Source organism: Penicillium atrosanguineum, assembly GCF_028827265.1.
Source record: "Penicillium atrosanguineum strain IBT 20685 chromosome Unknown utg000003l_segment0_segment0, whole genome shotgun sequence".
Classification (NCBI taxonomy): domain Eukaryota; kingdom Fungi; phylum Ascomycota; class Eurotiomycetes; order Eurotiales; family Aspergillaceae; genus Penicillium; species Penicillium atrosanguineum.
The window spans coordinates 3938163-3964639 of record NW_026623135.1 but is presented as its reverse complement, the minus strand read 5'-3'; the positions used below and the strand labels follow the sequence as shown (position 1 = coordinate 3964639).

The 26477-nt window shown below is 51.5% G+C and overlaps 9 protein-coding genes across 9 annotated transcripts; 3 read left to right on the top strand and 6 right to left on the bottom strand.

Annotated features, from left to right (window-relative positions):
- Nucleotides 1–640: 640 nt before the first annotated feature.
- On the bottom strand, nucleotides 641–4366 carry N7443_004929 (uncharacterized protein; the record flags this gene model as incomplete). The annotated part of the gene is made up of 1 exon (XM_056884985.1): nucleotides 641–4366. The coding sequence occupies one exon, from the start codon at nucleotides 4364–4366 to the stop codon at nucleotides 641–643; it is 3726 nt and encodes a 1241-aa protein (XP_056743263.1).
- A 61-nt stretch (nucleotides 4367–4427) lies between these two features.
- N7443_004928 (uncharacterized protein) lies at nucleotides 4428–5951 on the bottom strand (the record flags this gene model as incomplete). The annotated part of the gene is made up of 1 exon (XM_056884984.1): nucleotides 4428–5951. One exon carries the CDS (start codon nucleotides 5949–5951, stop codon nucleotides 4428–4430), a length of 1524 nt encoding a protein of 507 aa, XP_056743262.1.
- Nucleotides 5952–7165: 1214 nt separating this feature from the next.
- On the bottom strand, nucleotides 7166–10705 carry N7443_004927 (uncharacterized protein; the record flags this gene model as incomplete). The annotated part of the gene is made up of 3 exons (XM_056884983.1): nucleotides 7166–9170; nucleotides 9239–9643; nucleotides 9687–10705. The coding sequence occupies 3 exons, from the start codon at nucleotides 10703–10705 to the stop codon at nucleotides 7166–7168; spliced, it is 3429 nt and encodes a 1142-aa protein (XP_056743261.1).
- A 6397-nt stretch (nucleotides 10706–17102) lies between these two features.
- N7443_004926 (glycoside hydrolase family 28 protein) lies at nucleotides 17103–18343 on the top strand (the record flags this gene model as incomplete). The annotated part of the gene is made up of 3 exons (XM_056884982.1): nucleotides 17103–17330; nucleotides 17383–17802; nucleotides 17885–18343. The coding sequence occupies 3 exons, from the start codon at nucleotides 17103–17105 to the stop codon at nucleotides 18341–18343; spliced, it is 1107 nt and encodes a 368-aa protein (XP_056743260.1).
- A 218-nt stretch (nucleotides 18344–18561) lies between these two features.
- N7443_004925 (uncharacterized protein) lies at nucleotides 18562–19506 on the top strand (the record flags this gene model as incomplete). The annotated part of the gene is made up of 2 exons (XM_056884981.1): nucleotides 18562–18811; nucleotides 18947–19506. The coding sequence occupies 2 exons, from the start codon at nucleotides 18562–18564 to the stop codon at nucleotides 19504–19506; spliced, it is 810 nt and encodes a 269-aa protein (XP_056743259.1).
- A 151-nt stretch (nucleotides 19507–19657) lies between these two features.
- N7443_004924 (acyl--CoA ligase) lies at nucleotides 19658–21476 on the bottom strand (the record flags this gene model as incomplete). The annotated part of the gene is made up of 3 exons (XM_056884980.1): nucleotides 19658–20610; nucleotides 20667–21302; nucleotides 21377–21476. 3 exons carry the CDS (start codon nucleotides 21474–21476, stop codon nucleotides 19658–19660), a joined length of 1689 nt encoding a protein of 562 aa, XP_056743258.1.
- A 1043-nt stretch (nucleotides 21477–22519) lies between these two features.
- N7443_004923 (40S ribosomal protein uS19) lies at nucleotides 22520–23502 on the bottom strand (the record flags this gene model as incomplete). Its single annotated transcript, XM_056884979.1, has 5 exons — nucleotides 22520–22589; nucleotides 22644–22940; nucleotides 23140–23197; nucleotides 23406–23424; nucleotides 23485–23502. The coding sequence occupies 5 exons, from the start codon at nucleotides 23500–23502 to the stop codon at nucleotides 22520–22522; spliced, it is 462 nt and encodes a 153-aa protein (XP_056743257.1).
- Nucleotides 23503–24191: 689 nt separating this feature from the next.
- Nucleotides 24192–24582, bottom strand: aspf8 (ribosomal protein P2; the record flags this gene model as incomplete). The annotated part of the gene is made up of 2 exons (XM_056884978.1): nucleotides 24192–24362; nucleotides 24424–24582. The coding sequence occupies 2 exons, from the start codon at nucleotides 24580–24582 to the stop codon at nucleotides 24192–24194; spliced, it is 330 nt and encodes a 109-aa protein (XP_056743256.1).
- Nucleotides 24583–25196: 614 nt separating this feature from the next.
- On the top strand, nucleotides 25197–26318 carry N7443_004921 (uncharacterized protein; the record flags this gene model as incomplete). The annotated part of the gene is made up of 2 exons (XM_056884977.1): nucleotides 25197–25202; nucleotides 25257–26318. The coding sequence occupies 2 exons, from the start codon at nucleotides 25197–25199 to the stop codon at nucleotides 26316–26318; spliced, it is 1068 nt and encodes a 355-aa protein (XP_056743255.1).
- Nucleotides 26319–26477: the final 159 nt, after the last annotated feature.

The following is a 26477-nucleotide window of genomic DNA, read 5'->3' as shown; positions in this document are numbered from 1 at the left end:
TATCCTGACACTTCATCAGTGCATCGTACAATTCAGTTTTCCTTACTCGAAAGTGATACACCATTTCGTATATATGATCCCGTTACATAAAAGCAAGAGGTCAGCAAAAGCTAAGCCTCATCAGATCCTTTCTTTTTCTTCATAGACAAGTGTAGAATGGAGGAGGTTATTCGAAGGGGGCAACAACAACGTCCGGTTCGTGATAATTCAGGAAGTTACTACGAACCCATTACGCCATTGGTCCCATCTGCTCTTGCTTAACTACGGCCTCTACGTGCATCCACTAGATAAACTTCAAACCAGAAGGAAAGCTGCAACGTACTCATGACTGGGCCTAAACTCTGAAAATCTTACATCGTGCTACCACCTGGGCAGGTATCTTTTCATTAGGATACAGGAAGACAGTGGGGGGTATCTTGTTCATGGAAAATAGATCGTAGGAAATGGAGAAGATTCGTTCATGCGGATGACTGGTAAATCACAACTGAATTTAGTATGAACGCGCCGGAAACGCTCCATGCATGTATGCATTGATTGAATCCTAAATCCCAGATCACATCGTATTCGTAAAGTCGCTGTTCAAGGTAGATGGCTGTGCAATTGCTGTGCAATTGATGAACATTGAAGGTGAGTAAAGGACTCACTGCTGCGTGGCGTTTGACTTCTTCTTTCGGTTCTTCTTATTCTTTTTCTTCCTTGGAGTCTGGGGTTGTTCACCATCAGGAACAGGGGTATTCGGAGTTTGAGCGATTGTGCCGGGGACAGGCGGAGTCGGAACATTCAAGTTGGGAGCTGGTGGAATCTCAACTTTCGAGCCAGGAGCAGAGGGAGTCTGGATGGTGCTTTTCTTTCCGGTGATTGTCTGGGTAGTCGGGCCAGAGACAGCAGTACCGTTACCCTTCTTTCCCTTGCTCATGTTGTTCATGTTGTTCTTGTTGCGCGAGGCACGTTTGCTGGGGCCTTCGCCGTAGGAGTTCGGCTCAAAAGAAGCTTCAAGATCGGCCAGAGTCAAAGGATGTGATGGGAGAGCGACAGGAGGGTCAAGCCCGACCCAGATGCGATGGACCATGGCATTGCTGACGCACTGGTCTGCGGCTCGTTCGAAGAGGACAAATTCACGGTAGGCAAGTTCCTCAAGATAGGCTTGGTCGATGACAACAGATGGGAGTCTCTTTTGGGCAAAGATATGCAAGGCCCATGTGCGGCGTTCTTCACGCAGGCCAACAACCTCCTTCATCAGTTCCACGGTCAGCGCGGGGGCCCGAGCCTTCTTCATCTCATCGATGAGGTTCATGAAGAAACAGAATGGAAGAGTGATAAGCATTGCGGAAAGGATGGTGATATCGAGACGTTTGGGTCTAGGATCTGCGAAAGAGAGGTTGCCTCCATAGCGGACTGCCTCAATGCTCATGTTATCCATGTATGAACCAGGCAGGGTCCAGATCTGGCGCGGAATGCGCGTCGCGTAGTAAGTGGCTTGGGCACGTTCGTAGAGTTTGAAACCGGGCATAATGTTCGACGCCATGAACTTGAACAATGCCTTCTTGACAATACCTATTTCGTTCAAATGGAAGTTGGACATGTGCTGATCACCAATTTGCCCGGCCCGCACAACGGCGGGAGTGGGCTTGACCGCGCCTGGGTGAAGGGCAGGAACAGTCAGCATGTATTCGCCGACCAGAAGACACGACGAAAGAAGGAAATCTGCGCTTTCCCAGTCAAGAAGATCCAGGATCAGCTCAATCGCCCGCGTGACAGCCGGCTGATATCCGAAGAAAGCACCAGCCGAACCATAGCAAAGAGCAAAATCCACCATGGCCAGGTGAACTGAGAAGGTCATATCGCTGTCCTTTTTTCTGGGTTCACCGCCCAGACCATTTATGGCATGGTATCGAATGTTCTCGTGCGAAAGCTTCCGCTTAGGGTCGTACAGGCCATCGAGAGCCAAATCGAAAGCAGTGTGGCAGTTGAATCTGGGACCACCGTGGAGGTGGATGCGAGTTATTCCATCTCCATCCTCCTTAATGACCTGCAAGGCTGCGGCAAGGAACGGGCTGGTGGCCATGAGTATCTCTTTGTGAGCCTTGCACTCACTGGGCTTGGCCGAGAGATTTGTTACGGGCGTGAGGAGAATTCTGACACCCTGAGATTTGTGGAGGCAACTGTCCCTGATGACTTGCATCTTCTCAGACGATGGGTACTTCCAAGTGGAGTCGCCAGAGCCTTTGTCAAAGTGAACAGAGGGAGAAGGGGATTCCATTTTTGCCTCGGGGCTCTTCAGGCAGCTCCTCTTGGGAGACCCTTGAGGAGTGGTTCGTTCAGTGACCGGTTCAGTGGCGATACCTGGCGAAGTAGGTCTGTCTGACTTTTCGGTTGGAATAGGAGATGTGTTCTGCTCCTGTCTAGCGTCAAAGAACTCGTGAGGGGTGTCCGGTGTAAGTGAAGTCGAATCAGTGCGAAGGCTCTGCATAGACAAGTGTTCCGGTTTGGCCTTCTCAGACTTGGCCTGCTCGAACCAGATCTGATCAGACTCAGATTGCTCGAGTCTGGCTTGCCTGAGCCAATCACTGGTCTGCGTAATCATGCGATCGATCCTGTTTGCGTCGAGATTCATGGGAGCAGAGCCCGGGCGAGCGAGGGGATCAGGAGACGGTTCATCAATGGAGTCAAGAGGCGAGAAGAATGACACAGTGCGTCGGCACCAGTCAAGTGGAGTGGGAAGAGCCGGGAGAAGGTTCGAAACAACTGATACCGCAAAGGCCCTATTGTCAAATAGTGAATCGATCGATTCAATAGGAGTGGTCTCAGTCACAGGAACAAGTGCCGTGGGAGGAATGTTGGAAGAGGGGGAAAGTGAAGTCTCAGTTGACGAGAGCTGAGGGGTATCAGAAACCTTCCCAGTCAGATTCAACTCAGTTGTTACCTCAGGGAAAGTGAAAGCTGGAGCTGGCACGGGAACCTGACGTGTAGTTTGACGTCTCCGAACAGGTGGCTCTGCTACCCCCACAGGTTCTCGTAGATCATGTATTGGAGGCAGGGGGCTACCTAGATCAGTCTGTGGCCGAGTAGGAGACGCCACTATAGAAGGTCCGGGTCCGGACCCAGGTCGACCATGCTGATAGCTGCCAGAGGAAGGCGTGTTTATATGGTTACCTCCATGTCGAGGTCGATATTGACCTACAAAGGCCTGGGGTTGCTGTCTGTTTCCATGAGAACTGCTAGTTTGAACAGAACTGTTTTGAACTCGAGCTGACCCTGGGAAGATAGAACCCTCTTTTCCTGGAGGTCTCACAACGTAGCTTGATGGCCCAACATTACGAATGTATTGACCATTGTAGCCGGAGTGAATGGGACCGTATTGACCAGAAATACCGTGAGCATAGCCTCTGAAAGGGACAGAAAGAGCTTGTCCAGTTTGTTTTATCAGACCCCATTCGCCAGATCCACCCGGATTGTAATAACCATATCCAGTCAAGTTGGCAGGAGGCACCGCGACAGAGCCTAAAAGCCAGTTACCGATGCCTCCCGGCTTCTCCAGACCGGGTTGCGCGATAAGGCCGCTAGAAGAAGTAAGGTACCCACTGTTATCAGGCCGGAATCTTCCAGAAATCACGACAGGCTGATCACGGAAGTCATGTCCTATTCTTTCATCAGGGATATTACCCCAAGGTAACCCGGCCTCGGGCACCGCATTTTGCATCTCCAGAGTAAGACAAGGGCAGCATCTTGACGGATCATGAGCACAGCAGCAACTATCTGCCCAATGCAAAGGAGTGTTTGTCCGGAGGGCATATGCATGCCTGTGCTGGCAGCACGGGGGGTTGAACCAGCACTTCGCTGGGTCACTCAAGAATGCTTCTAGGTAGTCGTACCCCGGTTCACTCATATGGGTCCAAGTGAAGACATGCATGCCCTGATCTGTATGCTGGGTCATGTGCGGGTAAGTGACGGCCGAGCGAGGGTGAGAACTCTCACTCTGCCAGTACGTGTATCCCGCCGCTTTTTCTATCGCCGGTATGCCATTGGGATAGGATCGCCCAGCCTCACGGTACTCGTCGTCCGTCATGAGCGGCATGCCCAGGGGCCACGGAACGGCGTTGGGGTTACCAAACGCGATCTGAGGGTTTTGATGGGCATACTGGCGGGTGGTTTCCACGAGCTTCAGGTGCGCGTCAGCTAGCGCACGCCTCTTCTCATCCCCGTGCACATCCTGGGCCTGCTTAGCTGTGGCAATCGTCTCGTCGATTTCGAGTTGTGTCTCAGCAACCTTATTGCGCCAATCCTCCGTTTCGATGATAAAGGGCTTAGAGTTCTGCTCTGGGACGAGCACAACGCATGCAGGCACCGGAATAATAGCAGCTGGCATAGGGACTGGAACAGCACCAGTAGACAGGGGGGCTGAGATAATGATAGAAGACGGCGGTGGCCTAATAACCACAGCCCGGCTGACCACAGGGGGTTCTTTCAACGCTCTCTTCACTCGCTTCTCGGTACGTGGCAGCAGCCGAGGGTCTCTCCGTGATAATTTCAATCGACGAAGACGACCCATCGCTACTGTGGGAAGATGTCTCTTCAGGCTCCACGGGGAGAGTTGAGGGAACGGGATCCAAACGGGAAGGTGAGGTAGAAGCCAGATGAGGAGAGAACGAGACAGAAATCGGACGGTCCGGAGAAATAGGAGCCGGCTGGTGAGACGGAACGATAGTATCCGTACGGGAAAGCGAAGAGACGGGAATCGCAGGCGAAGAAGACGGAACGGGAGCGGGTTGTGAAGGAGAAGAACGGACGGGAGTAGACCTGGGAGGAGAGATGGCGGACAGACATGGAGGCAATTCCATGGAAACGGGGCGAGAGGCATCTGGCTGCTTCTTTTTGTCATTTTGCCGTGCACTCGCACTTGAGGTGGACGGTGTAGGCTGAGCAGGCGAGTTACCAGAGCCAGTGGTCTTTATTTTATCTTTAGGCGACACCTTCGCGTTCTTGGGGGTCTGGGGGACCGGAGATGCCTTGGCTGATGATTTCTTCAAAGCAGCTTCCTTTTTCTTGTTCACCACTTTGGTCCAAGGTTTTGAAGAGGTATCATCCCAAGCATGTTCGGCGGGGAGGTCAGAGAGAGGCAGAGGAGCATAGATGGATGCGAACGAGAGAGCAGGAACAGGTGGAGTAGGTGAAAGTGAGAGAAGCTTTGAAGAAGCCTCAGCATTGAGTGCGCTGGCGGTAGGTTTAGGAAGCGGCTTCTTCGCCATGTTTTTCTTTTTGAAGGCCTTTTTGGGCCCAGTGCCTTTCTGAGAATGAGGTTTGTTCACGTGTGAAGAAGTGATAATATCGGTCTCTAGAGGACAAGGCTGATACTCCTCAACGTGAGGCTGTTTAGAATGAGGCGGAGGGGAAGGAGAATAAGACGGAGTGTTGACAGGAATAGCACGAGATGAGGGGAAAGGTGCGGAGAAGTGATCAAGGTTGAGAGAAAAGTCGAAATTGAAACCAGCGTCAATAATTTGCCCAAGTGAAGGTCCATCGAGAGTAGACGGTCCTCGCGTTTCAAGGGAGTCGTCGGAAAGAGCAGATCCTGAGGCGATGTTGACCGATGAATCCTTGACGACCGGCGCGTGTCCAACTGCCTGTCCTGAACTATCAAAACACCGTACAAACTCATCCGCTGGGTTTCGAGGCGCATGCGCGACATATCGAGTTCCTGCAGGAGTTGAATACCACTTGTGGTAATTCCAAAACCTTCCCAGAAAGTCCTCTGGAGATAGATTCTCGCGAAGTTCAAAAGAATTTTCGGTCAAAGAGCCAGGAGCCGCCGCATACTCGTACTCTGAAGAGTCCAGGTCCGTACACACGGTGGCATCCTCAGGAATTCCAGGCATTGGAAGACCTTGACTGTACGCTAGGACCTGTTCGGACCAGTGCATGCCGCCTTGGTACTTACCCTCGGAGTGCGCCATGGCTGTTGGCCTTAGTCTCAATGAGGTTTTGTAAAAGTTACGGGGGAAAGGGCGTGGAAGTAGTGAGTTGGAAAGTAAAGGTTGGCGGCGCATCAAGCCTCATCGCAACGCACACGGCCCCTGGGCCTGGTTTAGCTTCTCGCCGGTTGCACATACTTACGAAGGCTTCCTTGTATATTTCGGGAAAGGTGTCATCCTTCGCAGTTATAGACCCGTCGGAGTCTAGATCACCCAGAACGGCTGCCTTCTATATTCACCTGCATATTGAGCATTTGAAGAGAGCCTATATTATTATAGACATGTTGTTTCATCTCTGTGAGTTTATAAAAAGGGTTCCCGTCAAAAATGAGCTGTTGTCATCTTATGTATCGCAGTACGGGAAGGTGAAAGGTTGACTTTAGAATCGATAAACAAGGGCACGGATTTACCACGTGATTGTGATTATTAACCACCATCCCATCCAATTACCAGCTATGCTATGAGATACCTTGACTGAACAGACGAGTGACAAAGTTTAACAATCGAGGCCTGGCACTGAGAGAGTTTTTGTTCGTACTAATGATCCCCGACGATTGACTTTAAGTGTGCGCGTTAGGCTACATGTCGCTTTCCTTAGTGTTAATGGTTCAATGTAGTCCATATCCACGTACTTTCAGATGCTCACGATTGTATCATTGGAAGCATTACCGATGGCCTAGACAAGTTAGCTGTATCCAGAATAATGAAGTGCATGCGGTGAGGAGACTGTAAAAAGTACATCCGTCTTGAATGGTTCCGAACAGAATATAGGATCGGAAGCTTACAGGCCGGAAAAAGAAGCTTCATGGCCTGGGAGACCTAGAGTTACTACGGTCTAACCGGTCCTAGACACTCACACGGAACGTTTGAGCACCATTTACAGGCAATACGCTAGGGGCATGCATGAAATTATGTCTTTACGAAGGAAGAATAGTCCAAAAGGCAATATGTAATTCAAAGTTTTCAACTCAAGATACACACCAGTGTAGTACACCCGAGCCCATATTGTGACAAAAAGATAAAGGAAAAAAAGGTAGACAAGTGACGCTCAAGTAATGCACCAGGTGGTATATAGTCGTGAGAAGTATGAGAGCAATGTGACGCAAGAAAAGCTAGAGGTAGAGAGACGTGCAAAGGTATGTGGCTTGATACCAAACGAAGAAACGAAAAAGAAATTTTATCAAAGAGCGGGATGTTTAGAACATGCCACCATCCGCGGGAATGGCAGGGGGAGGGTAAGACGGGACGGCTGGGACAGGGTCCGCCATTGCTTCCTGGCGAGCGCGCACGTTCATGCTACCTCCTTCGCTTGAGGTCTTGCGAAGGCGGTTTCTGGAGCGGGAGTTTGAGCGTGGGCGAGTTTCGTCGTCGGGGAAGACGCTGTGCTCATCGGAGATGCTGGGAGCGGGGGATGAGACCCGCGAGGAGTCATGTTTGAAGGCGCTGATGAAAGTTTGGGTTCCGCGGCGGCGGCGAGGGTTCATGGGGGGCACTGGGGGTGTAGTTGCTGGAGACCCTCCGGGTAGACCAACGGTAGGAACATTCGATGTGCACGACACGAATGTCGGCTCAGAAATGAGCTTCTTGTTTATGGGACGCTTCTGGAGCATGTTGTAACCAGGGGCCCGCTGGGGTGGGTTGGTACCGCTGCCCGCTGAGGTAGTGGGTGATTGATCCTCGTTCAGCGGGGGAGTGGCATTGGCAGAGTAGGCCGGCGTCGCAGGCGATGGTCGCGGGGAGACACCGATCATTGAGGTCGGCTGGGACTGTTGATACTGGAAGGGGCGTTCGTATTGGAAGCTTGCGGTTCCAGATCGGCTGGTGCTGCGGTATCTGCCAGAGGAAGCAGAGGCAGCGAGGTCGAAGTAACCAGGCTCGTTACCTTCCATCGAAGGGCGAGCTGAACCTGGAACTGAAGCAGGAACTGGAGGCTCGAAGTTGTCAGGTATGACGAACTTGTCATGTGCGATAACTGCGCCTTCGTCCACCGTCTGAAGATCATCACGGTCGCGGTATCTAGTTCGGCTCTTGGAACGACCAGAGCCGCCAGAACCAGAACGGTCCCTCTGAGCGGGAGATTCATTGCGGCTGTCACTCGACTCGCGCGATGCGTCACGGCCAGTCCGGCTGAGGGCTGGCATCCGAGATCGGAAGGATCGCTCGGCAACTTGAGGGGAGCTAGAGTTGCCGTGGCGGCCAAAGTTGAATGCAGCACGTTCCTCATCGCGGCGAAGATCATCGGATGGTAAAGCAGGTGTGGATGAGTTGCCATAGCCATAGATATGGCCGTTCTTGATATCATTCCTTGGAAGCTCCTGCTTGCTTGATTTATACTTCAGCATAGAGAAAGCGTTGCCTGCCTTGATTTCCGGAGTCGATCGCCCAGGGGTAGGGCTGCTAGATCGGCTCTCGCTTTCTGCAACACTGCGCAGCTTCTCCTGAACCTTTCTGCGTCGCTCGGCCAGCTCAATGGCGAACTCTTCGCGCTCTTTCTGAGTTTCGGTACTCCCATCCTGGCGGTGGTGTTGGTAAAGCTCCTCTTTCCACGACGCAATATTCGAGTCTGAGCTATTTCCGGGGAAAGCAGTGGACTCGGATGAATCCTCGCTGCCGCGGCTTGATGCCTCTAGCTGTTCAGTTGACGAGGGAATATCTTCCTCTCGGGGATGCGATGCAATGGAAGGACTGCGCGACTGCTCAAGGATAGGCTCCTCCATAGCGAGTCTATTTGCAATGGAGTCTTGCGCTGGAAGACCAGGCGATGGAGGCGGGTAGATTGAAGACTTGTCGCTTGGGTTACGCAGATGAGACCGAATCCCACTCAGCCCAACGCCATGAAGTATTGGTGAGTCAGGACGCTCGGGGGTGTGATCCCCAGTCATGCCTGATGGATGGGGCTCGTCCACGTTTTCTTCGATGGGCTTAAGGTCACCGAGATCCGAATATCTCACCTCGGGAAGCGTCTCAAGGTGGTCGCCGGTGGGTGTCGGCGGCTTAGATGCAAAGGAATGATGCAGCGAGGGACCATACTCGGTGGCCAGTGATGTAGCAGAAGAAAGCTCGTAGGATCCGCGATCATCGCCTTCGTCTCCAGATTCGCTGGCAGTAGAAGTAGCATAAAAAGTTGACACACCAGGCCGTCCTGGTGATGCTTCCACACTAGATGCTCGGGAGTAGTCAATGCCGTGATGCGCATCACTACTGTAATGGGACGAAGCAGACTCGGCTCGGGAACGGTAGCTGGACTTGGACAGGCCACGCTGACGGACCACAGGCTCCGCGGGCAGAGGGCGACGAGGGGGGAAGAAGGACGCCGCAACGGGGGAGTGCTGCGTCCCTGTTGCATCTGAAGCTGGCGGCGAGCGAATGCCTGCTCGTCAAAGCCGGTGGCGGGTCGGTTGAAAAGACCCATGGCGGTGGCCTTTCCGTGGTCTTCGGGGTTGAGTGCTGCGGCCAACAAGGAGGCACCATCCTCGTTCTCGCTCGAGGGCGGGCTCAGGGGAGGGGCAGACCCGAAAGCGGCGGCCGTGGGTGAGATGCGTTCCATAGGCGAAGGTTCCGGAATAGTGGCCTGCTGGGGCGAGGTCGCTGATGAGGGAGGACTAGTAGGCCGGGACGAAGGAGCTTGCTCCGTAATGTTGAGCTTCTGCAGCCGACCCCGCAGATTGGAGGCACTTCGGGAGAAGGCACGGTTCATAGGCTGAAGCTCGGGGGTACCCGCACGCTGGCGGCTCAAGCTCTCCAACCGATTCAAAGTTGAGGACTGCTGGTTCTGAGCAGCCTGAGTCAGGCCTTGACCGTAGAGCCGACGGGGAGCGGATTGAGCCAGTCTTTGGGGTCGACATGGCAGATGCTGACCGGAAGTCCACGTGGGCTTCTGCAGGAGTGGAAACTTGTGATTGCGACACAATAAATTGGGATTCGTCGATTGAAGTAGCCGCGGTCGAGGAGCGCGCATCCGCTGCAGGTCCCGATGCCGTCGAAGAGAAGGTGGTACGCTGTGCAGAGATGGTCGAATTGGCATCCTCATTCTCCTGTGTGAGGCTTTCTCGAGTTGATTCCTCAGCGGCAGCTCGCTCCTGCTTCTCCTTGAGCCTCAGGCGCTGGAAAGCAGACATGTTTAGGTCATGGTCGTACACAAACTTGCCCGAGCCCAATGGGCTCTCGGGCGCCGGGCTGTCCCCCGGCGTCCGCACTGGAATCCGATAGACCTTTTGGCGCCCTCCAAACAAGTTGTTGCCCTCTGCTCGGCGGGCTCTGCTCATGATGCTACCATTTTGTGATCGATCGTCGTCCGTACCATATCCTCCATCAACGCCAGAAGCGTATGAGTCTTTGCGTCCCAAGGCGATTGAAGGTCGACTACCGTCATTCGAGGAGACCTCGTCGATATCAGCGAGCATGCTTGGGTTGTGACCGAATATGTTCAATCGGGAGGCGCGCTTAGGGAACAGCACACTATCATCGCTCGCTTTCCCTATTTTTGATTCTGGATCATCCTGTTCTCGCAACATGCTGAAGCGAGCCGATAGTTTCGGCATGAGTAAACTGGTCCGGAAGTTATCTGTGGAGGGGAGTTCGATGGAGAATTCGGGCTCTGGTTGCGGCTCGGGCTCCTTCTTCTTGGACTTCAGACTAAAGACGGGATTTGTAGTGTGTGTCGGTCCATTTTCCAAGTCCTCCAAGACCTCCTTGGCCTTCTCCTTCTCCTTCTTGTTCTTGCGGAATCGATTCATTGTGGTGGGTGGGTATGGAAAGGAGTGGCTGCAGTCAAGCAGGGGAAATTAAACGAAGGACGAGGGGTATACGAGATTGACTGTGGCTGTAGCAAGTAGCCGTCAGTCTTGCCAGTCTTAGCTTGAATCTCCTGTCTTAGACCACTCACCGAAGCTTAGGAGAAAGAGAGCGGCATGACCGTCAGGCGGGGAAGCTGGCGACGGGGAAAGAAAAACAGGCGCGCGTTGGGACTATGTATAACTCTTGGATCGATCTCGCGTATCGTATACAGGGAAATCGGGCCAGGGGTGTTGCGCCAATCAAGGTTGAAGACCGGTGGTTGTGGAATTGGCGATTGATCACACGAAGAAAGACCGGGCCTGTACCGGAAGGTCACAGCGTTGTTGTGTTCAATATAGATTAATAGCAAAGCGAAAGATAGAAAAAAGAGTGACTGAAGGGAATAGTTAGACAATGTTAGAACCTCGTCGAGGAATGCAAGTTGGGAATGGGGAAGAAAAGTACCGCTAACTGAGCCTGGATCCCTTTGTATGTGTATTATGAGTATGTACGGGGCTAAGAACCCGAAAAGCAAAATCCTTCAATTAAAATTAAAAAAATTCCTAAAATCCTAGGATCTGGATCCGGATCGTCCCCGACATTGTCCCACCGTTCAGTCGATCAATTGAAATTTTTAAAAAAAAAATTTAAATTTTTTCTTCTTCTCTTCTCTTGTCTTCGGTCAGAATTGGCGTGTGTTTATTTTGTTTGGCCTGTCAGTACAACGCGACGCCCATGAGGGGAAGGTAAGGAAGGGGCTACCCGAACTCGCATCCATGGATGTGTGTCTTTGTCATAGTCCATGGTACAGGGTCCCCTTGCATTACCTAGGCCTGGAAATAGATACCTGTAATCTATCACATCCCGTAAATTTCTCTCGCGTGTGCTGCGGCATGTGGACCTGGGGCTTGATGCGCCACTTCAAGCATCTCCCATTTCCCAGTCTCCCACGTACATGTTCCAACCTTCACGGTATGCAACCTACGTGTTTCGCGTGCCAAGTTGGCTCGGTGCTTGAAAACCAGGTAATTCCAACCAAAAGAAGACTAAATTACTAGCGGACTATGGGTTCCGGGGGTCTGGACGCGGGTCAACGCGATGCCCCGATCTCAGATGAACCTGATTTTTTGACGATCACTGGCCTCTCGGAGAGCCGTCGCGAGCCTATGCAGGGAAATTACCCTCGGCTGGAGCTCTAGCAATATAACTCGATGGTTTACGACTCCTTGCATCGGAAACAATGCAATTAATAGCCAAATTGCCGTAAATGTGGCGAGGCACTAAAGAGACGCATCAATGCATCAGCCACACTGCACACTGCACCGGTCGTCGCACCGAGCCCAATTCCTGAGCTTTTTCTCCGAGCGCGCAGACCTCCTGCATCGTGCAGGTACGGGTGGACCCGTGTATCTGCTGTATGCTCATGAGGCTATGGTGCTGTGCCACTACGGAGTATGCTGCACCACGCTGCACGGCCCAGGAGATTATTCCATAGTCCTGGGTTTGGATTTGTTGTCGTGGATCTCATACTTGGTCGGGCAGAGAAAAACAAACCAGCTGAGGCAAGTGATGGGGCTCGCTCAACTCCTTCACCGTGCATTTCAATAGTGACCTTCTTAGGGTCGCTCCAGGATTAGAGAACCCAGGAAACCGGATCATCTCTGTGGAACCATGAGATCATGAGGACAAGACGATGGATAATGAAGAACTGGCCCAAAGCGGACAAAGGGAAGCAAACTGTCTAGCGTAGTTTCCGGGTCGCCTTTGGTGTTCTGACAGCCGTTGCTGGACCCGGAGTAAGCTTTCTGAGAGATTCTGGCCCCCGGAGGACCTGCTACCTTGGGTGTAGCTTTAGAAAGGACGAGCAGTGGGACTGAGAGGGGGTGTAAATGGGAGTCAATGGATCAGAGCCTAGTGCGTGGGTTTTGGGTTCCACACGATGAGCTGTCCTCGGCTGCAGTGCGGGTCGAGCTGAGTGTGTTAAGAGCACGCACTGGAAATTAAAGTGGGATGCCCCTTTTCAGCTAAAACCGCTACAACATCCCCCGCCAGCCCGGATTGGATGCTAGTGCACTGGTGTGCCCCTGACTAGTGCGTTGGGTAAACTCAATTTATTGTGGGAGCGAAATTTGAATATACATAGCCCTACCCCTGCATTTCCTGCATCTCTTGCGAGTCTGGCCTGATATATGAGATCCTCGAATTTCAGATGGCAAAGTGTAGATCCCTGATTGTCAGTTTCAGACCTCAACTGCTTCGGGCAGTCTCAATAGCAAAGGATAACTAATTGACATGATCCAAACAAACACCTGGACAGTGTGCAGTGTGCCTGAGTGGAGCCGGTATTGGATCCATGGAACGGTACTTATTCCTAGGTCCACCGGATCCTGTCCTCCGTTTCCCCTCTACTCACTTTCCTTTGGCATCTAAACCCGCCTTGTCTTCCAAGCCTCTCAACGCCTTATCGATCTAGACACATAGATAAAGCCACATAGATGACTAGTGCCGCTATAGAACAATTACCGTCGAATGTTGATTCAACAAAATCCTGCAGGAATCGACTCGGAATTCAACAAGCGACGCCCTGAAGTCCATGCACTCGGGCGAACCTCCAGATCGAGCGGCATTCTCACCGAGTTCAAGAGAAAGCGACCGCGACGATATCGCCGGCAATAATATGTGAACGGGGCACCCCAATCTCACGAGCTCCGCTTTCCCCTCCCAAGCCATCGTTTCACCACGATCGAGGCTTGCCAGGGCTTGATTTTGGGTTTGCGCGACCGTTCTCTGTCCGCGGAATTCGGGTCTTGTCCCCGGGGGTTCGCTCGTTTCAGTGCCCAACGTTGATCACAAGATCGATGAAGCAGTCGCTTGGGACTTTAGCGACAACGGCGCCCCTGGGGCGGGGTGGAGTCGACTGTTGAACCGCCCTGTGATAGAGTTTTACTTTCGCGACCTTTTTTCCGTGCCCTACCGTCATTCCCGTGTCAGTAATCTATTTCAGACCGGGCACGCGAATCTAGAACTTTGTGAGCGGTTCGACTGAGCTGAGTCATGGGTCGGCTTTTTCCTGTAGTCCTGATTCGGGCGGGGATATGAAGGAGTTGAACAAGAAACCCGCCCCCGTTACATATGCTTCAACTATACAGCCTCGGAAGGTCCGCCCTTTCTAGAAGATCAATAGATTGAATAATTCTGAGGATCATCATTTTATTGATCCTATTGTGGATCCCGGTACTGGCAAAAGATGCATGACGTCGTGCAGACAGCCGCGACTAGATTATATATAGACCCGAAAGTGTAAACATTGGGATCATGGACCAACTGCGCTCGTTAAGGACCATCGGTGCTGCCCGATCGGGAAAATCTCGGAATACCTGAATTGATCGTTAAGGTTTGCCGTGAATGTTAAGGACCTTCCAAGGTTGGAACCATTTGCGCACGGATGGATACTTGATCCTTTGGCGTTGGTTTTATTGTCCGATTTTCATATTCCAAGTCCCTAGCACAACGACCCCATATTCTGACTTACTGTATTTCATCTCTTCATTGCCAGACTTGACGTAATTTATAGTAACTGCGATTAATCTTAAGTGATATCTCACTAACAATAAGTTGTGAGGATATTTGATTTGATAGTATACGTTATTATTATTTTTATTCGAGGCAAACGTGGGGAATATTAGACTACTAGACAAATTATTATATACATATTCCTGTCGCTACGACCAGTATACTTTTCAGTAATATAGTATAATATTTCTTTACTTACTTACAGGTGCTTTGATGATCAGAGGATTTTGTTTCGCTTGATTTGCATAAAAGGACCCACTGCGTAGGCATCGGTTGTTAAAACGGCAGGTGAATGGAATTGCATCGCAATAAGTGCAGAATCTGTCGAATGCTTGGGGGCACATAGCTGTAGCAGGATGAGAAATTGGTGCTTGAAATACTTGGAGTTGATACTCACGTGTTGACATAATTGACAGACCAAGCTACTATAGCAGTGACGCCGTATACAGTGACATACGAATGGCCGCTCGTCAGTGGGGCGCGCAGAATTGAGAAACAGACACTGTCTGTTATGGTAAAACTAAAAAGCAGTGTATGAGAAAGGGATAGATATGCCAAAGTATATCTGCTAGTAAAAATGAAGATTCAAGCCGGAAGTCAGCGTCAACACTACCGTGCTCATATTAAGTAGTACTGCTAGTTGACAGTCATCGATACATCTGTCAGTATATCTAATCAACCAAGTCAGAGAGGAAATTAATCATGTTCACTCTTAGGAAAAGCTAACTAGAAAGACGAGAAAATTGTGAGGGTCGAGAATCTACATAAATAATTCTATAGTTTCAATTCGATGAAGCGCCTCACAAATCGGCCTTTCGGTACTTGCAGAGTGCCATGTATTGCCATGCGTCATATCAGGATTATATTGCCGCTTTAGAAAGAATTGAAAATTCGAAAATTAAGGGGATTGAAAAGCAACGTTCAGGCCATTTAAATCTAAATTGAGGTTTAAAAATTTCCACCAAGAGATAGTATCGCCAAAACTATTATGCAAAAAGTAATGAGTGGAAAATACTTAGATGCCATCTTGCTGGCCTTAATGGACCGCCAGCCAGATATATTCACGAGGTAATCTATCCATAGAGCCGGGCTTGGAAATCGGTTAAGCTAAGTCTTGAGCGCCTTCTAGCCGCTTTCCTCCCTAGAAGATGATTTAGACCATGTACTCATGGCTCGGCCTCGCCTCCGGGTCTCCAGGAGCTGGTGAATAATTCGAGAGACTTCATTGTATGTTGACTGCACCACGCCGATCCTGCAGAATCTCAGATTTCGCAAAATCTTCTACGATATCAAGATTTTCGACTTGGGAACATGACGTTGCCAAGGCTGCCGTAGTGGCTAGTCCTTGAATTGACGTACTGATGTTCATTTAAGCGCCTTCCAACGCTATGGCGATAAGATCATTGTGACCTTAGGTAGGTATGCCGAAGATGGAATGTCAGGGCCTGATGGCTCGTTGAGTACTAAGGTGGCCTAACTCATGTGACACGACACACTCAAGTACTGGCTCATTGAATGTCACAGCTTCAACCAGTCAGCGTCGGTGAACATGTTGAGAACTTTTTCGTTCTAGTCATGGTCCCCGTTATTACATCCTGGAAAGGGCAACCGGCACGTTTTTCAGATTGAGAGGTTAATTTATCTAGGCAGTGGCCATTGCGGCGCAGTACACTTACCATTCCGTGTCAATAACCTATCATGTCGAGGAAGGGTTAACTTTATGGGCCGAATGTGTCAACTTCCTGGCTTCCGCTTTTTTTCGGGTCCGTCTGACGGCTCGTCGCACGCCCATGAAATTTGATTTTTGTCACTGGCCAGAGTCTGCGAAATGGAGAAACCTGGCTCGTATCGAGGCCGCTCGATCGTTAGAAGCTAGAATGTTTTTGAAGTTAAAAAGTCTTGGCCTGCCATATTACCCCGGTTATACATATCAGATCCTCAGTTGTCTCGAAAGGGCTTGGTCTTGAGCTTGTGTGAAGTACGTCGTTGAAAAATCCTCACCCAAACCTGGCTTTTGTCAAGTCTCTTCCCCTCAATCTGTAGCACTTGTCCCTTTGGGTAATTTTTACTGCAGGTGAGCCTCGTTGACTTTTGACCGCGACTGGAGCTCGCCGATTAATCAAGCCCCTATTTCGGGTGATCTCAACACGTGTAGCCTCAGCAGACAAGTCACACCATAGCCCGCAATCCAAGACATGCACGCTGTTGACATACACGGGGCTCTACATGAGACAACCAGCATCGCCCCACTCAACCGCGTGCCTGGCGTTCTGCAGAGCTCCATCAACAGACTGCTCATTGGAGGACATCCCCATCTCAGGCTGAAACGGGTACCGACCCCCGTCAAATTTATTTCCCGAATATCTTCCGAGACTGAGGAATAGTCTCCTTTGGACTTTCTCGGCCCTTGTATTGTCCGAACACGCTGCCGAGGTACTGGTGGGCCAATTCGGACCATCGCCGAATTCGGGAACAGACAAGACTTCTTAACATGGTGATGATGCGCACTGTGGAGATCATCTCGGAGCTTCAATTGGAGTTTAGATATGTATATTAGGACCCAGAACTCCTGACAGGGGGTTTTATTGAGGGATGAGATAGTCATTCAACCGTTTCATGTGATGTCCGCTAATCTTGATCATTCTTATATAGCAAGGTGTACCATGCTGTCAATTGCTTTTTTCGAGTCAATCCATTCTTGTTATTCGTTCTTTTAGTTCCTTTTGTTCGAGCTAGTCTCTACTTGCACTCTTTTTCTGTCTGTTGATCGGACAATACTTCAAAATGCGTTCTTCCGTTGTTTCGATGCTCGCCTTGGGCGCAGCCGTGACATCTGCTTTCCCCACTGCTTCTCGTGCCTCGAGCCAGGTTAAGAGAGCCACTTCCTGCACTTTCACCTCTGCCACCAAGGCCAGCGAAAGTCAGAAATCATGCTCCACGATTGTGCTGGACAACATCGAGGTGCCTGCTGGTGAGTCTCTGGACCTCTCCGACCTCGAAGATGGCACCAAGGTATGAATCAAAGATCGTTCTATCTCAAAATACCGTCTAATTTTGGGAACAGGTCATCTTCGACGGTGAAACCACCTTCGGATACGAAGAATGGGATGGCCCTCTCATCCGTATCGAGGGATCGAACATCATCGTTACCGGAACATCCAACCACACCATTAATGGCGGCGGCGCTCGCTGGTGGGACGGCGAGGGCACCAACGGCGGCAAGACGAAGCCCAAATTCTTCTACGCCCATAGCCTGGACGACTCGACCATCACTGGCCTCAACATCAAGAACACTCCCGTGCAGGCCTTTAGTGTCCAGTCTGACAACATCGTCCTGAACCGTATCACCATTGACAACTCCGATGGTGACTCCGCAGGTGGCCACAACACTGATGCCTTTGATGTTAGTGAGAGCAACGGTGTGACCATCCGTAACGCTGTTGTCAAGAACCAGGATGACTGCTTGGCTATCAACTCTGGCTCTGTGAGTGCCCCAATCTCTTACATTCCTCTGATGTAGAGAATCCTATAACAACCAAGATAGCATATTCTAATATTCAGTATAGAACATCGTCTTCACTGGCGGCACCTGCTCCGGTGGCCACGGTTTGTCCATCGGCTCAGTCGGCGGACGTGACGACAACACCGTCAAGAACGTGACCATCTCGCACTCGACCGTGGCCGACTCTGCCAACGGTATCCGCATCAAGACCATCTCCGATGCCACTGGCTCCGTCTCGGGCGTGACCTTCTCTGACATCACCCTCTCCGGTATCAGCGACTACGGCATTGTCTTCGAGCAGGACTACGAGAACGGCAGCCCTACTGGTACTCCTACCACCGGTGTGCCCATCACCGATTTGACCGTGAGCTCGATCACTGGCTCCGTCGATAGCGATGCTGAGCAGGTCTATATCCTATGCGGTGATGGCTCTTGCTCCGACTGGACTTGGTCCGGTGTCTCGATCACTGGTGGTTCTTCCAGCAGCGAGTGTGAGAATGTGCCTTCTGGTGCCTCTTGCTAAAAGCGTGCGTAATAGAACCTAGCCTATCTTGTAAACCATCAAGTGACAATATACACGAGCGGGTCCTTTACATCAAATTTACGTAGAAATTAGATCAAGAACGCGCCATTTTGGTGGCGTCATCGGGCCCCCGCATGAGCTGAAATAAGAGTTCATGCTGAAACCACCAATTTCTTCCCCTCGACACCTCTGATCCTTTGAAAATACCACAGTCCAATATGCAAGTCCTTCTGCTCGGTGGCCACGGTAAAGTGGCCCTCCACATGACGCCGCTCTTTCTCAACAGAGCTTGGAATGTCACCAGCGTAGTGCGCAACCCCGACCACAAGAGCGAGATCCTGGCCCTCGGCAAGGGCCTCAAGGGCAAGCTTGACGTGCTCGTCTCCAGCCTGGAAGACGTGAAGAGCGCCTCGGATGCCAGAAAGATCCTCGACTCCGTCACTCCAGACTATGTGGTTTGGTCGGCTGGTAAGCTCGCGCCCCGTCCCGCCCCCACTAAAGCTCCGCGGTGCCGGACCTCAGAATCCACTGAACAACCTACCCAAATATACCCTATCTTAATACCTTCAAAATCATCATACTAATGAATACCTTCCATTCCAGGCGCCGGCGGCAAAGGCGGCCCAGCCAGCACAATCGCCATCGACCAAGAAGCCGCTAAACACTTCATGACCGCCTCCTTCTCCTCACCCAGTGTAACCAAATTCCTAATGATCTCATACCTGGGCAGCCGCAGCAAGCAACCTCGTTGGATGTCCAACGATGATTGGGCGAGTATCGTCCGCACAAACACCGAAGTCCTCCCCACCTACGCCAAAGCCAAGCAAGAAGCAGACGAGTACATGGCCGCGCTCACAGCGCGCCGCAAGCTGGATACCGCGGCTGGTCCGTTCCAGGCAATTAATCTTCGTCCGGGTACGTTGACGACAGAGCCTGCTACGAGGAGGGTTGAGTTGGGTCATACAGCGAATGGGCATGTGACGCGTGAGGATGTTGCTATTGTTGCAGATCAGTTGCTTGCTAGGAACGATATTGAAGGGTGGATTGACCTTATTAATGGCAAGGTTCCGGTGGAGGAGGCTGTTGAGAAGGTCGCAAAAGAGAAGATTGATGCTGTTGAAGGAGAGGATGTTAAGGGAATGGTTAAGAGATTCTTCCCCTAAGGAGGATGATGCATCGTCTGCATTTCGGGTCGATTTTTAGGAAACACAGTTTTCCGACCAAAAAATTCATTATTTTTCGGGTTTCTTACAGTGGATATGGTTTGAATATAAGATCTATGAATTTCAACAATCTATACAGAAAATAAGGTATTTATAGCTTTGCCTTTGGGCCTTGAAGGTCGTTCTTGAACTTCTGCTTCAGCACGCGGCGCAAGATCTTCCCACTAGGGTTCTTGGGGATCTCATCGACGAAGCGCACACCACCGCGCAGACGCTTGTGGTGGGCAACCTTGCTATCCAACCACTGCACGATCTTAGCAGCTTCCTGCTCCTCGTTGGAACCAGAAGACTTGCTCTTGGCGCTGCGAACAACACACGCCAAAGGCACCTCAGAGCCGTGAGCCTCGCTCTCGATACCAATGACAGCCACATCATCAATGGCCTCGTTGTCCACCAGAATTCCCTCAAGTTCAGCGGGTGGTACTTGGAATCCCTTGTATTTGATGAGTTCCTTGACACGATCCGTGATGAAGAAATTGCCCTTGGCATCTTGGTATCCCACATCGCCGGTACGGAACCAGCCATCTTCCGACAAACACTCCCTAGTAGCTTCCGGGTTGTTGTGGTAGCCCAAGAAGACGTTAGGGCCGCGCAAGTAGAGCTCGCCGACCTCACCAGCCTTTACTTCCTTGGACTCGGAGCCATCTTCAGACATGGTCATGTACCGAGCCTCCATATTTGGCATCAAACGACCAACAGAGCCGATATAGTCGCGCCAATCCTCCCACCGCTGAGAGTGTGTGGTGGGGCTGGTCTCACTGAGACCGTATCCTTGCTTGATTCCAACCTTGATACGGGAGTAGACATTTTCCACCAGCTCTTGTGTGAGGGGTGCTGCGCCGGAGTTCATCATGCGAAGACTGGACAGATCGTATTTGTCAACTACGGGATGCTTTCCCAGTAGGAGCACGACCGGGGGCACAATGTAGCTGAAGGTAATGCGATAGTTCTGCACGTGTGCACACCACTTCTCAATCTCGAACTTGGACATAACAACAAGATGGTAGCCCTTGTAGAGTGCTTGGGTGATCAAACAGGTCAATCCTAGAAAGCTAGTATCAGCATTTCAGCATACGTATAATCGGATCCCTCGGACATACCGTAGATATGGTAGAAAGGCAAGAATGCCAAAACCCGGTCACCCTTGCCATCCGGACCCCCATTCCAGGTCAGATTTCCACCCTCGCCGATATACTGCTGCATAATGTTGGCAATAATATTCCTATGAGACAGCATCACACCCTTAGGAACACCAGTAGTTCCTGAAGAGTAAACCAGGAAAGCCAAATCCGATTCCGGTGTAATCTTCTGCTTGCGATACCGTGTAGCCCCCGAGATGTTGCGGACAGATGTGAAATGCTTGAAGCGAGCATTGGGATCCCGCTGATCGCCGAGCAGGATAATGTGGTCCTCTGGAATTCCGACCTTCTTCGCAGCCTTGACGGCAACATCCAGCACGGAGGTTTGCGTGGCGATGACCTTGGCACCAGAGTTCTTCAGCTGGAAGGCCAGCTCGTCGACCGTGTAGGCGGGGTTGGCGGGGGATACAATGCCGCCTGCCCAGAGGGTTCCCCACATCAGCACGGGGGTGTCGATAGTGTTTGGGGTGAAGAGGCCGAGGACATCGCCCTTGCGCCAATCGTAGAGGGCCTTGAGACCCTTTCCGAAGTCTAGAGAGGCATCCTTGAGGCCTTCGTAGGTGTAATGCCGCTTAGTGTCGGCATCTTGGTAGAGGACTGTTGAGCGTTAGCACAATTTTTTTCCGGGGTAGAAGGAGACCTATGAAACCACCAGAATCCTCAATACTCACTCTTGTCATCAGGGAAAGGCCTATCCTTGCGTTCAAACAGGAAGTTCCAAAGGTCGACGTTGGGAATGTCGGCATTTGGATAATTGGAGGAGACAGGCATGTTGCGGGGAAGAGCCAAGCGGCCGATCCGGGGAAGGTCAGGAGGTATGAATCGGCAAGCCGTACGTTGTAGATTAAATCACGAATGGGAGGGATGAAGGTTATAAGAAGTAGAAAGGAAGAGGAAGGGGTCTTTTCTCCGCAGTTCTCGGTTCCTGGGGAGTCGGGGCCTCGGTCCATTGCTACCTCAGAGAGCCTATGGGGTAGCCAATACCCGAAGCCCACCATCGCGGACTTGAGACCGCTGCGCTTGATTTATATAATCTACATTTAGCGAGTACAAATACCAAGGCCAACAAGTCTTTTGACTAGGTTATAGAGATTCCATTCGCCTTCGCATGCTGTTTCTGCAGGCACTGTTGGCTGTTCTCGCAGTTGAGTGCCCGCTCGGTGATGTTCGGCCCTTTTTTGAGTCTCAAGTGGACCCTGTATGCTGTCATTCCCCAACATTGGCCACGCATTACGGAGTTACGCCTACCGCCACCATGCAAATACCGTACGTTAGAGTCAACGGTTCTGTATGGGGACCATGATAGGTCATATCGTTGGGGAAGGCCAAAGATTCACCACGAATATGTCCATTCAAACTGTCCTTCCGGCTAGCAGCCCGGCACCATGTCACTAAGCGGACAGGCCAGAAGGACTCTGTGATATAGTGAGTGACACAGGGCGATTAACCCACACACAAGGCAGTGTCCACCGCAACAAGCCTCAAGACCCTATGCTAGCGTGGAGTCACACTATACTACGATGTCGAGGTGAAAGTTGTCATATCGTAAATTGAAACTCCATTCCCTAGTAACGCGGACGCAACCAGAGGTAGGATACCTTTTTAACTCCGCCAGATCGACGAAGAACAGAAGGATACAAGATCCCGTAATTTTATGCCGACAAAATCTTTAAATTGAGACGGAAACAGCTGACCCGCTCTGGAAATACAAGCTGAATAAAGAAGTCCAGATTTGGACTGCGCTGGCTTCCATTTTTCCTTTCCCAGAACCTTCTCCACCACACGCCACTCCAAGGGGAATCGTTTGAAGTCGTTTACTTGAGGGGAATGAAACGGGAAGAGTGGGTGGCACCGATACCGGGACGACCGTGCTTGACGGGCTTGCTGGAGGGTTGTTAGTTGTGTGTGAAGATGTATAGATCCAAGAGTGGAACGTACTAAGAGATAGAGAACTCAGCCAGGTAGTGGCCAACCATCTCAGGCTTGATCTCAACCTGGTTGAACTCCTTGCCGGAGTAGATACCGATGACGGAGCCGATCATCTCGGGGACAACGATCATGTCACGGAGGTGGGTCTTGACGAGATCGGGCTTCTCGTTGGGCTTGGCCTCCTGCTTGGCCTTGCGGAGCTTCTTGATGAGACCCATGGGCTTGCGCTTCAGACCGCGGTTGAAGCGTCTGCGGGCACGAGCGTGGACAACATCGCGGAGCTGCTCGGAGGAGAGGTCGAGGAGCCTGGAATATTCAGTCAGATTTGTTGTTCGAAAAAATTTGAGTGCCAAGTTCCATCACGTAACGACGTCTGGCACTACTGCGACATGAACCAGTGACAACCGTCAAGAGTATTGAAAGTTGCCCTTGAATCGCATGGGCACCAGACGAAGGCCGTGATTGAATGTTTTTTGAGGGGCGAGGGGTTGGCGATCAAACGTACTGGTCGAGGTCAATACCGCGGTAGGAGAACTTGCGGAACTGTCTTCTCTTCTTGATCTCTGTTGGGCGAAGGCGTTGTCAGCGACCTGTGTTCTCGTTCATCGTGTGTTTCCATCCCCCTGCGTCCAAGTCGAAATTATCCCCGCGCCAAAATTCCATTACATCCATCGTCGTTCGTTTCATCCAGGTGTTCCATTCGGTTCCATGACTTGACAGGTGATTCTCTTCGGGGGATGGGTTGGATAGATGTTGGATTCAAAAACGTACCGGCAGCCTCCTCGGCGTTCTAAAGGCGCATGTTAGCATCAAAGTCGTGGACGGTACAGGGACGAGGAAGAGAACTCACGTATTCGTGGTCAGCCATGTTAGCGGTGGTTTCCTTGAAGCTCGCTTTCCGAACGGGATCTCGAAAAGCGAAGGAAGATGGATTGTCGGGATTGTCGTGTCGCTAAACGGAGCGTCTGGGCGCACTAACACCCTAACGAGGTGGGCAGGGCTCGTCTAAGCGATTTACGAGGGCTAGCCCTAGTACCCTAATCTACTTTGGGTGTATGGTATGTACTGTGTAATTCAATGTAATTTATTGGCCAGGGTTCGTGGAAGGTACTGCCTGACCCCACTTTGAACGTGCGAGGCTTCCCGTACCCATGGCTCATTACGACTGCGTATTGGCGTGACTCGATGTCTGTCTTGCCTTCCCTTTCCAACCTGATATCAAGGATGTTTTTGATATGTCCATTCCCCAGCATATTATCGTTTAGGAAAGATTGACCGTATGAAGAACGGTACTAAAAGCCTAGAAATATAATTCCAGAGCCAGACACAACGTACGACTACATCTTACGCAGAACACAGTGGTGGAGGACAGATGAATCTGTATTGGCTATGAACTCTTTCAAGCTCACACATGGTAAAGTCGTAACTGCGTTAAAACAGTCGGAGAAATGCACATTTGCGACCCAAATTGGCGAAGACTCTTCTCAAACTGGACGCACCATCCAGACGTCTGTCCCCCCCAAGTCGTCATTTTTGAGGTTCCTAAGAGGAAGGCATTTAGTCGAAAAGACCGAATCCCATGTCATCATCGGACTCCTCCTTCTCCTCCTCCTTCTCCTCAGCGGCGGGAGCGTCACCACTGGCAGCGGCACCACCGGCAGCGGGGGCAGCGGCACCAGCACCACCGGAGGGAACGGAGGCGAGCTTGGTGGAACCCTCAGCGATCAACTAGAGCCACAGAGTTAGTATGTTACTCTTCCATAATTTAAAAGTTGTAGATGAAACTAACCTCCTGGAGGTTCTTGCCCTGGAGCTCAGCGATGACCTTGTCGAGGCGCTCAGAGTCGGCATCGATACCGACGGAGGAGAGGACAGCCTTGATGTCGGCGGCGGAGGGGGACTCGTTGCCGGCAAGGGCGAGGAGGAGGTAAGTGGCGAGGTACTTCATTTTGATAGACTGGTCGCAAAGAATTCGATGTTAGCTTCAAAGTCGAATATTGAAATTTGCGGCCTTCAGTACGCTGGGACTGAAGTTGGTGCAGGCAAGCAACGAGGTTCTTACCTTTGTCTGTTATCTGGAACAGGAGAAACAATCGATTTAACCGCGAATTGGGCGGAGACTGCAACGTCGAGTTCGAAGGGTGGTTGAGAAACTGAACAAACGGGCCGTGAAAATCGAGGGAAAAGTGCGATGCGGCTGGATGTGGCTGTGTCACCGCCCGGCAGAAAAGGACTAAGCGAGTGTGGCGCGATGACACGTGACGAGTGGCCATCTCCAAAGTTCAAGGCTCCTTTCACCTCCCCTTCCTATCACTGCCTGCTTTGTCTCGAAGTAGCGGAGAAGATCATCTGGAAGCTCTTCTCTCGCTCCAACCTTTCTTTTGTCTTCCTCTCAAGTCAAAAGGTCGAAATCTCCGACCAAACCTCCCCAGTATATGGTCTCGCGTTGGGAGTCATGAAGCTACCTAGTCGAACTAATCGTGGACGATAATCGGTACTTCTACTCTTTGTCGCATCCTAGATCCTACCAACGCAAAGCTTCATCATTTCTTACCCTCCGAGATGAGTGTAAGCATATCTTTTCTTCGCATCTGCCTTGCTCCTATCTAACATCTCGACTAGTTTCTCGACTCCGTTCTCACGTCTCTCCAGACGGGGAAGCCGTCTCCAGCCCCGCTTTCTCAACCACCGGCGCCGCCAGCTACGTCTTCGACTGTTAAGACGGTCGAGCGCAAACCAGCGACTCCCACGCCGCGGCCAGCCCTGAGTGTAAATGCCAGTGGAGGAATAAAGCGCAAGGCCGAGGACCAGCTCCCCCGTCCCTCGCGACCTGAAGCTCCAAAAGTCGACACTTCGTCCACTAACAGGGCTCCAGCACCGCCCAGGGCTCTCAGAATTTTGTCTAAACCGGCCCCGCCCCCCGCTACAAGTCTCAAGCCTGCATCGCCCAAGCCTGCCCCAAGGAATGGCCCCGGTGCTGCCACCAAGACTGCACCTGCGAAATCTGCACCCATTAAGGCTGTTTCTGCAAAAGCTGCCCCGCCGAAGCCTTCTGCGGCTCCATCAAAGGCACCACCAAAGGGCTCTTTTGCCGAGATCATGGCCCGAGCCAAGGCATTGCAGGATCAAGCACCGGCACAAGTTGGCATGCTACGTCACCAGTCAGTGCCTAAGGAGAGGCTGAGCAAAGTCGAGCGCAAGCGCCGCATGATGGAAGCCCAGGCGCAGGAGAAAGCTGCTCGTCGTCCGGGCCAGAAGCCCGCGCCTGGTGCCCTGCCAATGAAGGGCAACTCAGGTGTGAAAAAGGAATCCGAGGGCCCTGCCTACAAGGGCACAGCCAAGCCACCACCTAAAGCACCCGAAGGACCCTTGTACCGTGGCACAGCCGGCCTTCCAGGCCGTGGTGGTAATGATCGCCGGGCTCACGGCAAGCGTCGTAGGGACGAGTACCTCGGAACAGACGAGGAAGATGAGGGCGATTACGGTGGCTACGACGACCATTACTCTGACGCATCCTCCGACATGGAAGCTGGCTTCGACGATGTGGCAGGCGAAGAAGATGCTGCGCTTAGATCTGCACGCAAGGAAGACGAAAAGGAGCTGGCCATGGAAATGGCCGCGAAGTTGGAAAAGCAGGAGCGGCAGAGGAAGTTGGCTGCTCTTGCAAACCGAACGAAGCGTTAAGTCCTTTGGGGCTCTCAACATGCATTATAGGCTTTCATTTATCATTTCTTTTGTATTGGGAGGGGGCTTTTTTGCCGAGCATCATGAGCGTTTTGGTGTCCTTAGAAAGGTGAACACTCAATTTTTGCGAACATTTTCCATAGCGGGCGTCTTACCAAT